General features: G+C 42.2%; 1 protein-coding gene across 3 annotated transcripts in view; it reads left to right on the top strand.

Moving 5' to 3' along the window:
- Positions 1-12,942, top strand: part of rps6ka1 (ribosomal protein S6 kinase a, polypeptide 1) — a 43,566-nt gene that overhangs the window by 1,877 nt on the left and 28,747 nt on the right. For 2 of the 3 annotated variants that reach the window (XM_034562920.1, XM_034562921.1), the window contains exon 2: positions 9,842-9,886. In XM_034562920.1, the coding sequence (XP_034418811.1) occupies positions 9,842-9,886 (45 nt within the window). Of the gene's footprint in view, positions 1-3,454; positions 4,024-9,841; positions 9,887-12,942 lie in introns of those variants that run through there. The other variant, XM_034562923.1, reaches the window with a different exon arrangement.

Raw genomic sequence — 12,942 nt, forward strand, 5'->3', positions numbered from 1 at the left:
AGTCTATGCTCTTGTCTAGTCTAGTGCAGTGTATTTTCTACTGATAGCAGCATATTATTGTTATATGTTAGTGTAACTTATTTGTGCTGAACTTGGTCTCAGAGGTGGTTTTCTATTAAGAACTTGAGCTTGATCTGCATGTTTGCTCCGCCCAAATACCAGAGATGCAAACTCAAGCCTCAACATGCTGCATTTGCTTGAGCACCCATTACAGTCACAAGATGATGTAGTAGACAGACTCTGTTCTGCATCGCAGTTTTGAAAAATAAACAAGATTGTACTGAAGCAACAATGGGGAATTGTGTAAAACTAATAGCCTTTCTCCCTTTCTCTTTATTTATTACCGATCGATATTCCCCTCCCAGTCCATCTGCAACCTCACAGTGCTGTCAGCAGCTACTGTGACAAATGATGCTTCCACTGATGTTTGAAGTAACAATAACACTATTTGTTCATTCTCTCTCTATGGCACATACGCCATCTTCCGCGATAGTCATTCAGCAGATATTTGATAACTGCCCTTGCTCCACCCTCGAGCAGCTAATTCATTTGTTCTGTGCTGCAGCCCCACTGATGCCAATGATCCTCGCACTGCAGACATGAGGCCACTGAGCTACGCTAAACCTGACACACCCAGAGCATTACTTTTGTACTGAAATAAAGTGTATTAAGATTATTTTTTACTGTAACTGTCTATTAGTCTTTGTATGCTGCTTTTATCTGCTCTGTAGTTTGGGTATATTTAGTGCTGTGCTCTAATGCCGGGATGTTTTTGTCTTAAAGTGTAGTCAATTCCTTGCCTGTGTTGCATCAACAAGGCAATCCCTTGGATTTACTAAACCGTTTGCTTGATGCATCAACTATATTTAATCTACCATAGATGCAGATCAGGTTTTCTCATTTTTATAATGGAGGCTAGGAAAAGAACAGTAAAACAGAATAATTATCAAACACAGATGTTTAGCAATATGCAAGGTAGTTCCAATATACACACACACACATTATGCGGGCCCACAGTTGTCAGACATTCAGGCAGTTTGCAATGTCTGTAAATTAACTTACTTACACCTAATTTAGAAAGTGTACTAGGTAAGGATACTATTACTATTATATATCACATCTGAAAAGCAGAAACAAGTGGAGTAAAATCCAAAGCAGAGATAAAAGAAATACAGACAAAGCATGCACTAAAGCCAAAGGACATGAAGAAGGAAACAAAGCTGCACAAATAGATGCAAAAATATACAGATGAATTTCGAGATGCTGTCTCAAAACTGGCTGCCACTTTACAATTTGAGTATGCATACATTTCCACTTTGCACTGTTTACTGCTGTGGGTGTGTATTTAGAGAAGAGGCGGCAACATATTACATGATTCATTGTTTCTCCTTGTGTATACTCCAAATCGCTCTCCCTTTCCTCCACCTCTGCGGTTTCACCTCAAATTGAAAACGAGGTTAAGCAGCAGGGTCGTCTTTGCATCACTTCATCTAATTGGCAGTCTGCCGTTTGGGAACTAAATCTGCCCACTATTTAGTCACAGCTCCGCCCACTTTGCTCCTGCGTCAATTCACCAACAATTCAGGGTGGAGTTTTGCTCCATTGCACATGTACTGCAAGCTGGACTGACTCATATTACCCATGATGCTCCCTGTCTCCCAGAAGGTGGGGGTAGGGTGTCCCCGCAGACTGTGTCGCTGGGTGGGAGACACCTCTGAGTCATCGCTGTCACCTGTGAGGTCACTGGAGCATCATGATTTAAAGACGAGATTCCCTGCAGTCAGAATACCAATGGACCTCACAGCTAACAGCTATTCGTCAATATGTCTTTTCATATCAATGGCTTTTCTGAGCTGTTTCCTTCTGGCCCTTATAGCGACCAATGTATTGCTTTTTGGAAAGCATTGCTTTTAAAAAGAGCCGTCTAACCAGGCCTGCTTTTTGACATGTTCCCATTAATTATCTTTATTACACCCTTTACTTTCACCAAAACATATAGAAATGTATCATTTCATGCTGGAGGAGCTATAGACAGCGAGAAATGTGAGCGGCAGAATGAAAGGAAAGAGGATGAAAGATGAAGAGAAAGAAAACGAGCAATGGTCCGTTGCATGGCTGCCCTACAAACACCGATATTGTTATGAGGCGCCTTAAGTGTTCCCTTTGCAGCTGCTTAGCCATCATGGAGATGAATCGATGGGTTAATGTGAGCTTTGGGAAGGCAGTGATTTGAATATAGCATACAATGTAACTGATTGATAACCCTCCCCCTCTGTGTAGTAATCTTCCAATCCTGTTGGTGGTATGGATTTGTTAGAAAATGAATTAGTTAAACATTGACCTTAAAAGCGCTCTCTTTCCATTGACTTCCTTCTACCTGGTATATGGACAGACACACTGTTGCATGCTTAAATGCAAAGTGCAAAAATCACAGGTGTGTCAAGAGCATGCAATTACATAACAAAAAGGAAAAATGTTCCCTCTCCAGTTCAGATCTGTGTTTTCAACCCATCACAAAACTCAGACTGGTGAGTGCAGTTTAGCCTGCAGACAGTTGTTAAACAACACATCCATTAAAAGAAAGGCGTGCCAATTAATGTGGACATTTGTGTTTCCATGTAATGCCTTCATTATCTGAATTTGAATGAAACAATATATACAATCCATCCATAGCGAGGCGGTTTGATATTCTCCAGTTGCCAATAGTAACCAAAGCATGGCCAAGAGCAAAAACCACTCGGCAGTGAATGAAGCAGAGAAGTGTTGGAGGGTGGAGGGTTGTATTATTTCACCGAAGATTTCAAGGACCATTACAAGAGCGGTTGTCAATGAAAAGCGTGTCTCATCAATGTAATGTCCGGACAGACTCAACCAGGCCTGGTCTCGACCCAAAATCTAGCCTCTATTAATCTCTACATTGTGTTTATTGTCTAATCTATGTCATGTAATTCTTTGCAACAAACGTGTGTTGCTTTCAGACATATAAGAGGTGGCGATGTGGGTCTCAAGGCAATTTGCACTAAATATATATTTCATCATATTGCAGTTTTGGAAAAGCAGACATGAAAACTCAGTTGCACACTGCAATTCCATATAGCAATAAAGTTGACTTCACATCGTGCAGCCATCATAGTGCTCCGTGGCTGCCATTAATTCACAGTCATAAATGGATTGACATGTTTTTTTCTTTGAACGCATAGGATCTAATACTCCTATGATGCACCCGCTGCACCACAAGCATACAAAAAATAATAATAATGCGGCCCGGTCATTAATAGCAGGGTACAGTCAGCATTACGTATTTGCAGTTCATCTCTGCGCCAGATGATGGCACGATCAGACCTGGGCGGAACAAGTCGAGAAGGGGGCTGGGAATCCTGCAGGAGTCTGCCAATAACAGCTCGAGCTGGAGCCTGCTCGTACTACGGAGGTCTCTGCGCGCATCGCACAGAACAACCAGGAGAACACACAAGCACACGAGTAGCAAGCAAGCCGGGGACACATTTGACACGGCGTCGATGGCAAAGACAGTACGGACTCATTCCTTCAGTTGGCGTTAGACTCCAAAGGATCACACAGTCGGGCTCCCCTCTCCTCTCCCGAGGAGCCTCCGCGCATATAACCTGAAAGGACGAGAAGGGCTTGTTTGGTGTTCATGGTGTTTTCAGCTGGATTATCACTTTCAACAATTACGCACAAGTGGCCAGTAGCCGCCGGAGCCAAATCCAGACGAGTACATGTTCGTGAAGCTCTCGGTTGTGCTCGCAGCGTCGGCGTGCGCGTCTTCTCCTCCCGAGCGAAGAGCAAAGTGCTGGTGAATCTTCTCCACCTGGACTTTGGACCTGAGGAAGGAGCTTTTCCTGGTGAACTGCACTGGACAGGAGCGGCACCGACGCGATCCGGGGACACCGAATTCGCACTTGAGCAGCTGAGGGGGGAGGAACTGCACATCCTGCCAAAATGCCTCTCGCTCAGATCGCGGAGCCATGGCCCACGATGGAGCTACTGCAGGTCGAAACGGAGGTAATGCGAGGTGAAATCAGATGTCGACGCTGTGTTTGCATGCATTGTTTGACCAGTTCATATTTCCATTTGGTTCAGGGGGAAATGGCGCTCAAGCAACACATCAGCTTTCAATTCGAGTATGTGAAGTCACCACTCTCTAGGAAAAAAGTTTATTTAAAACTATACATTGCCTACATAGCTGGGGGTGAGTTAGACGTCATAATTCATAATGTATGCCCAGTGTTTTCTGGACATGCATTGTGAATCAGTCGAGGTTTTATGGAGGACGTGCCACTTATATTCCTGAGATACTTTAACCCAATAGGAACATTAATTGTACCTTTTCAGAGCTTAATATAGAAATACTCAACTTCCTCCTCTCCCACTGAAGCTCCTTTTGCAACTCCATTTCAAAGCTCCCCACCAGAGAGAAGACCAGTCTGGTGCTCACTGGTCTCACCTGCAAAGTGGTTTCCAGTGAATTCTGTCTAATGTCTTTTCACACATGGCATCACACATTAGGGGTCCGGGGGGTCAGGGGTCAGGGAATCTACTTGGCTCATGTGAACCATTAAACTGAGTGGTACGTTTACAATTTTAATAATGTAGAACCTTAATTTGAAGTTTCTTTATTCTTGCCAATTTTGCACAGTTTGATTGACAAATTCATTTATGCTGCAGCAGCAGAGTTTTAATCAAACTGCCTTCTGAGCCGTGTTCAATACAGAGCAGGTAGATGATGACATTGTTGCGCACTGACTCATAAAGATGCTTTACAGTTTTACTCAAATGAGAGAAAAAGAGAGAGAGAGAATATCATTGTTCATGAACTCTTCAACTCTCTATTGAACAGACTGGTTGCTTATCAAATATGCATCTGTCACATTGTGTTGATAATGAGCAGACTAGATCTCATCAGGCGACACTTTTTAAACAGAATTCAATGTCTGTTTTCCATGTTTGTAATGTGATGCTTGAAAGGTCTCTTTTCAATTAGACAGCTAATTAAGCAGGTGAATCGAGCCGGTGATAGTTCTGTTTTGTGTGGCTTATCTCACCGATGAAAAGCTCTGCTCACAATATTGCACATATTGTTTCCTCAATCAGCTTTACGAGAGATTAGTCCGACTATAAATGAGGCTCATTTTTACATCTCTCGGCCGAGATGGCCTCTCTGATTTGATGAAGCTGAGGGAATAATTTGCAAGAATTCAGTGAAATGAAAAAAATGATTATTCTCAGAACCTGAGTTTGCTCATTTAACTTGAGGCTTAATAAAGTAATAGACTAGACTCATTAAGCTATGTAATGTACGAGTAGACACTATCTAATGTACTCTTGCAGTTACAGTTAATTTGAGAGCGGACATATGTTGTTGTTATTTGTGGGTGGGGGGGTGGGGGGTGATGAATAAAACACCTGAGAATTGTGCAGAAAGAAGCACTTTCATTGTGACTTGTAGTTTGTCCCACAGACTCTACTATTTACAGGATTCTGCAGCACACGAGCTGGCTGAGCAGCGTGTCACAGCTGAACAGATGGTAGTGCCGAGCCTGTGAAGAGTGCTAGAGTTTAATACTGTAAAAACAATACCCTGCCTTTTTGGTTTGTGGAACGGTCTTTCATAAACAAATATGTGTGCTCATTGCTAAAAAAACATATTAAATGGGTGTAAATATGACCAGGTACCTGCGTATATATCGTAAGGAGAGATTATTTATGTTGCCCCCCCCCCCCCCCCAAATCCGTATCTGTAATTGATTTGATCGCACCAGTCCCCGTCAGTCAGTGGGATCTTTGCCATTTATCTCCGTCACCAACCTACCAGCTAGCTGCACCCTTCGGGTCCTGATGGCAGAGTGAGACCGCTCGGGGCTCAGATTGATTGAGCGAGTGAGACTGGAGGCCATGCCAGTGAACATGTCGGGAGAGTCAATCGGGAGGCACAGCCACGGCTCTGCTTGTCACATAGACAGATGGGCGACACACAGGGACACATTTGAAGGAGGAAAGAAATGGAAATGTATCACAAAGACATTCCTGTTCTCATTTTCACAAATGTCCACACCAAATGAGTTGTTATGATGTGGCAGTTGTTTCTCTGTCACTCATTATGTGAGTGCTTGTGTTTTGTTGGAAGGTGTCATGAACGGAAATCAGATTCACTAGCTTTTGTGCTCGAAGCTGCGGCGTAGCAAGCACTCAAGAAGTGTGCAAATAGAGCTATTTCAAAGTGTGTATTTGATTGAGCCTTTTTATTCATCACCAAACAATGTCGGTTAAGAATTAACTTCTCAGTGAATCATCTCTGATAAAGACATTTTCAACATATTATCCCCTTCCTGGTCCAGGTGAGTCACCACCACCTGCATTGGCCACTGTCATTACTGGGTTAGTGAAAGTCCTCCAAAAGATCTGAATCATGCCTCTGTCAATGTTTAGTTATGGCAGATTTCCTTTGCAGAAAAAGCTTTTTAACTCTTAACGAAGAATCCCTCAAGTGCATTCCCTGAAATGTATGATATATATATATATGATAGCATTTCATTTAATTGTAGAGGTGAGCTTGAAACATGAAACATTACAAAACAGTAGTGCTTGATCATTATGCTCACTGCAGCTTAAAGAAGGGGCGCTAAAATAGAAGTGGTTTCCAGAGTGTCGGAGGTCCAGGAGTGTTTAGGTTCTTCGAAAAAGTAAATTTGAGGAGGGACACCTTAACCAGGTCCGTAGATTCTTTTTTCTTTCTCCTTTTTTTAATTTATAGTTGAAAATGCAGATTATTTCGCTCGCTCTCACTGCTTCTTTAAAGTGTCTGTTTTTCTTCTTGTTTCAAAGCTTGATATGACACCTTTTAGCTGGTGTAAGTTTTGTAGTTCCAACCTTTTTTTGTTTTGTTCAAAATTGTTTGGTGACCCCTCTTCACAATGAGAGAGGAATTCTATTTCTTCAATAGAAACAGAAGCAAACGTAAAAGTATGTTTCTAAAGACGGACAGCACAAGCTAAGACTTAAAATGCAGGATTGCACAAGCCTAGATTGTGGGGAGGGACCGAGATATTCAGTTCTCACGTAACGTGCCATGTAGAGGAAAAAGTAGGGTTAACATATGGAATGTGGGTCATATTTGCAAGCTAGGCGTGGTCAGCAGTGCTCACTGTGTACACTGTGTGTGTGTGTGTGTGTGTGTGCATCCTCGAGTTCAGTTCACATTCGTTAGTGTTTGTGGCCACGTACTGCAGCTAATCTGGGCGTGACCTGTTGAACACCTGAGCAGGAATGGAGGAAGGCTGGGTTAGCATGTGAGAACAAAGCCCTTTGCTTGAGAGGGAGTCCTGATTTATTTTTAATTAAAAGTTAACCTGTAAGTGAGGCTATTGACCAAAAGACGACGGTAGTAACGTGACCTGTTCTCAATGCTGGCAGGAGAGATTACGAGACATTTACTCTGATTCGATCAAAGGCACAGACCAAAGAATAGTTATTGTATTTTTTGTTTGTTGCCTAGTTACAGGACAGTGCAGCTCGCGCTGTTAAAACACAACTCTATCAAACACACTCAGCATCTGGGCTCTGAGATTGTTTACTTTGCCTAATCATATCGGAGTCCTGTGAGAAATTAAAAGCTCTGTCAGGCTTAGTAGGCTGGTCTGTAAATCAGTGTGGATCTTGTGTGCATCTCCTATAGTATTTCTATATTTGTTTGTCCGCATTATAATTCAAGCACTCCTGCCATCTTTTCTAAATCGTGTGTGTGTGTGCTCTCACTGAGGAAGCCCAGAGGAGAGAAAGCACCATTAACTGGGCCACTTGGATCAGCCATGCAAAGCTAATGAGGTAGCAATGTTGGGAAGGCATTGTTGACCACACAGAAACTCAGACAGTTGGCAGATTCCCATCACTGGTCTCCAGCATGGGTTAAAGTTTAACATGCCATCAGGGAGGTGTGCGTGGTTGTCTTTGTTTAACCGTTAAACAAAGACCACCACGCACACCTCCCTGATGGCATGCGAGTTGAAAGGAAGGGAACAGTCAGAACGCGGAGTGAAGTGGGAAGATTTCACTTTGAGATCAAATTTGTCTACAAAAAGGCCCTCATAACCACACATGCACTTCCTCGAGTTTTCCTTTCTCCATTAAAACCCAGTGCTTGACGTCGAACTGCACCCGTCCGCTTAATTGTCTCCATTTCTTCTGTCGCCTCACATCTACAGCTTTTATGACTATGGCACAGTTTGGCTAAATTAAATTGCCTTCCTTTTAATGGATGATTAAACTCCAACCAGATGAACCGTTGGTCTGTAAAAATGCCCGAGGTTATTGCACCCACCCAATTTATAGCTGTTGGTTATTGCTCAAAGCAGGAAAAAAGGAAGTGCATCCAGTTGCCAAACGCATCCAATCTCTCAGCGCAGAAGGTATTGTGAGGTATAGTGGCGACAGTAAATTAGTCCCACAGTCAGTTTTCTTTCTCTTCGAAGGTCTTTTTTTCCTTTCATTATGCAAGAGCTGAGCCAAGGCGCACTCTTGTTCCTCCACGTCTTGCACTGCATTACCCTTTCTGTTTGATTGTTAAGGCTGCTGCTCGTCATTGTGTTCACTGCCTCTCGTATTTTGTGCAGTCCAAAGGAATCGGAAGAGGGAAGAGGGCATGGAGGAAGTAAACGACCACAGGGTCTGTGATGGAAAAACCAAGCGGGAAAGGCCGAGGAGTAATTATTTAGGGTGTTCTCACACGCCAGAACACTTGACTCTGGACACAGGCGAGTTTCTTTGATCATTGAAAGGAAGTCGGTTATCATAATGGATTTATCTTCACATGTTTCAGAAATATAATGCTATACATCATTAAAAGGAGACATATTTTACATGTTAAAGTCAATATATTTTTCACTGGGAGGTCAGCCTGTGAAATCTATTGTACTGTAGTCTCCATAGCCACAGGAGACTACAGTACAATGCTTTTACCAGGCAACAGGGTACCTGTTTCATCATAAGTCAGCCCTCTGACTTTGGGTTTATTTGCTTTTATATAAAAAACAAATTGGACCCATCAAATGCTCTGTAAAAACGTAACACAAACTCTGATAATATATAAATAAAGTAACAAAAGAACTACTAATAACAATCTGATAATACAAGTCATAAATTGAAACACTCAACCAATAATTGTATTTGATTGGACCCACGACTAATATACACTGTTTATTTATTTATATATATATATATATATATATATATATATATATATATATAGTCCAGATTGTCGCGAAATACCCATTTTACTGATTGCTCCTCTGTAAACGCTACATGGGCAATGGCAGGCGATCCTAATTTGACTTGACATCTTAATAGCCCCTTTTCTTTTTTCTTACATCACAGGTATCCCCTCTGTCCTCTGCATATAATACTCATTGTTCTATCTTTTGTGTGCAACATAATGACATACACATATAATGATATAATGTGACTGAAATTCTACTGTTTGTTCAAAGTTAGCCGCCCACTTCTGGCACGGGAAAAATATGTTGATTTTCCAAATAGCCTTCTGTGAGCCAGTTTTGCAAATAACAATGATTACCGTTCTCTGCAGCGCTTACCTACTGGGAGTGGATGAACAATGTGCATTTCTGTGTCAGCCTTAGATTATTAGGTTTGCCAGCAGAGGAGCAAAGTACTGGATGCAGCGGACTGTTGCCACCCCCACAGTCTCTTGTATCTCTCCCCACTCTTTCAATGTCTGCCGTCTCTGTACACACACACACACACACACACATGACGCATGATATATGCAGTGTCACTCTCTGACTGTTTCTCACATCTGCTCTCTTGACAGAATGGGCAGAGCACTGCTGAGGATGGAGTCACGCCTGCTGTCAAGGTACATGGCATCTCTGGAACACAAACACACACACACTCACACATGCAAAGACACACACATGTAACTCAAACATTCATGCATCCTGTGGCATCCAATAAAATAGAGCTAGACACACTGCACAGAATTATTTGTTTTTTGTTTGTGGTTATTCTATGAAGGCGAAATTCCATCAAAGGGCACGTTTTTGATGTGTCCATGCAAATGTGTGACTGTGCGTTGATTTATTCATTTAGCAATTGCATTGACAGCCCTCTGAGGGCACGAGCTGGCCGGTGTTGAATACGGTCTGAGTGAGGCTGATCGAGCGGCAGACCAGCTACTGTGTATCGTAATGTGCCTGAATCAATATAATACAACCATAGTGTTGCATATTCTGCATGTCCTCATGTGTCCTGTTAACATATCGCACAGGGACAAATACACATACGCATGCGCTTACAAAAACAAACACACTGAGAATCATCCAGTCAGCGCTTTCCTGCCTCTTGGCTGGCCTCTATATTGTCCTGCTCTGGAACCCGATCCTGTAGACCATTAATCCCCAGCCATGTAGCAGAGGACAAGGAAATGTTCCTTCTGGCTTAGCCTCTTTTCTTTCTCTGTACTCGTTCTCAAGGGGGATAGAAACTGAGGAGCAATGTGGTCTTCTCTTTCAGTTCAGAACAATGTGCTCTGACTGCAGGAGAGCAGAGTGGTTTCAGTCAAAGGAGTTGGCACACCGGGGCGGCATTGGCCAACGCCATTAATGGCCGATGGCAAGGGGGGGGGGCTCATCACAATATTAATAGAGGTATTTTTCAATATTGATACATCCATGATATGCGAAGTGGAGATGCACCGAGAGCGATACTGATATCAGTCCAATGCTGACTCAGATGGCTGGATCGGATATCGGTGACAATATGCCGATCTGGTATCAGATACCAATATGTTAAGAAATAACAATTTAGTAGATTTATGTCTTTCTATTTATTTCTTACATTTTGATTTACAGGGTTAGGAAAGCAATGTTTAAGCCTTACACATAAAAGAATGATCCCAGTTACTTCCACACAGTGAGGCATACCGATTATTAAATTAACTCTGGTATTGGATCGATACCCAGAGCCAGGGTATTGCTGTCGGGACTGAACAAGTCAGATTGGTGCAAACCAAATGTATGAAAAATTACAACACTCCAATTTAATAACGTTTAGTTTTCATTATAATAACCCCCCCCCCCCCTCCCACTCTATACCGATTTTGATATTTTTACTCTGGTTACCCGCATGCAGAGTACCAGTTATAAATCTGTTTCCCTGAAAACCTTACGTGTGCACTTTGAAGGTCTTTTGGAATTATTTTTATGTACGGTAACATGATGCCAGAGATGGCTGTGTCAATAAAAACCGAGTTAGCGGCTCGACATGACAGAATAAATATGACTGAAAAAGGACACTTTATAGCATCATAGCAGATACCCGATCCACATAATAAAGTCAGTATAGGCGCAGATACAAGCTTATTGGATTGGTACATCCATAATCATATCATCACAACATGACTCTGCTAAAAGTTAATTATATTTCATTATCGCTCAGGCCTGGGTAGTCCTGTAATTATGTACATTAAATGTTTTGATAATTGATTGGGAAGTATTTCAGTAATCTGATCAGTTATATGATCTTCTTAATTAGGATGACCTATCAATTGGCTTCGGGATTTTCCGACTGTTTCTATAGGAGCGGTTGCTGATATTTCTCGACTAAAAGAATAGATGTCGTGAGATGGCATTATATGATGGATTTTGACGTGTATGATGTGAAAACAAGTCGGTATAAAAAAATCAGTCACCCATTGAGGCATCAAATCGCAGATCTCGTGCCCAGATTGTTCTGGCACCAGACGGGTAAAGGAGTTTTAAACAGGCGATCGATGTCGAGCTGCTGTTTAAATGATGGGAATGTGATAATGGCTGCTGTTATCTACTCTAGCCATGGGAGTTACCTGGCTCCAGCAGGGGGAGGGGATGGGGGGGGAGGATAAAGGTAACGATTGAGACCAAGGAGAGGAAGAGAGGGTTCTGTCCTTGCTGGCTGAACGTTTAAACTTGAACTAGGCTTTGAAACTGTGAACTGTGAACTGTGAACTGTGAACTGTGAACTGTGTGTGTGTGTGTGTGTGTGTGTGTGTGTGTGTGTGTGTGTGTGGTTGCTGAGGTGAAGTCAGTCCTCTGCTCCTGGACACATCTACGGTACTAATGAGCTGTTTTCTGTGCCCTGACACTTCTCTCCCTCTCTCTTTAGCTCTTCACATGCTGTAAAATTGGTGAATACACAAGAGCCTATAAATCTGTTTGTAGCGTCACTTTTGTCTCTCTCATGCTTTTTTTCCGAGCCATTAACCAGAAGCAGAAGGTGGGGCACCCTGGCAGGCTTCTGCTCACAGGGTTTCAACCCAGTGACTGTCTTTTTTTTCCCCTTTTAGCCTTTTTTGTTGTGTTTTCAGCACAGGAAGCGGATACAAATAGAATGAAACACGATAGAAAGCAAGCTCTATGGTGCTAATTTTCATTATTCATACATTGTCTATATTTTGTTAGTCTTTCTTCTTTTGTTTTAATGTATTGATATATTGATCCTCTTAGTGGTTCCTACCCTGAGGGTTGAGACTCCCACAGTAGATTATGAAATCAATCTAAGGGGTCATGAGATGATTGTAAGAAATAAGAGCAAACTAAATGTTGATACACACAAAAGAAAATCTGACTTTTCTGTAAGCTTTGCTTCTTGTGAAATGGTGTATAGTTTCACAACTTGAAGTCTAACAAAAGAAATGTGGATGCAACAATCTGAGAGGGGAAAGTAACTCTTCGATTGAACTGCTCACAACGAAATAGACATGCATCATTTCGAGATTTGATGAGATCGCTTCATAATTAAGGATCACAATCACCAATGCTTCAGAGAGTTAAGCCGGCACAATATGTTTCGTCCAAAACTCCAAAACATTTGCTGTATAATGACTTGGATTTGGGTGTGACGAACAGTAGCTCTATTGATGGGATGATCAGACGG

Source organism: Cyclopterus lumpus, chromosome 22 (genome assembly GCF_009769545.1).
Source record: "Cyclopterus lumpus isolate fCycLum1 chromosome 22, fCycLum1.pri, whole genome shotgun sequence".
NCBI classification, from domain to species: Eukaryota; Metazoa; Chordata; class Actinopteri; order Perciformes; family Cyclopteridae; genus Cyclopterus; species Cyclopterus lumpus.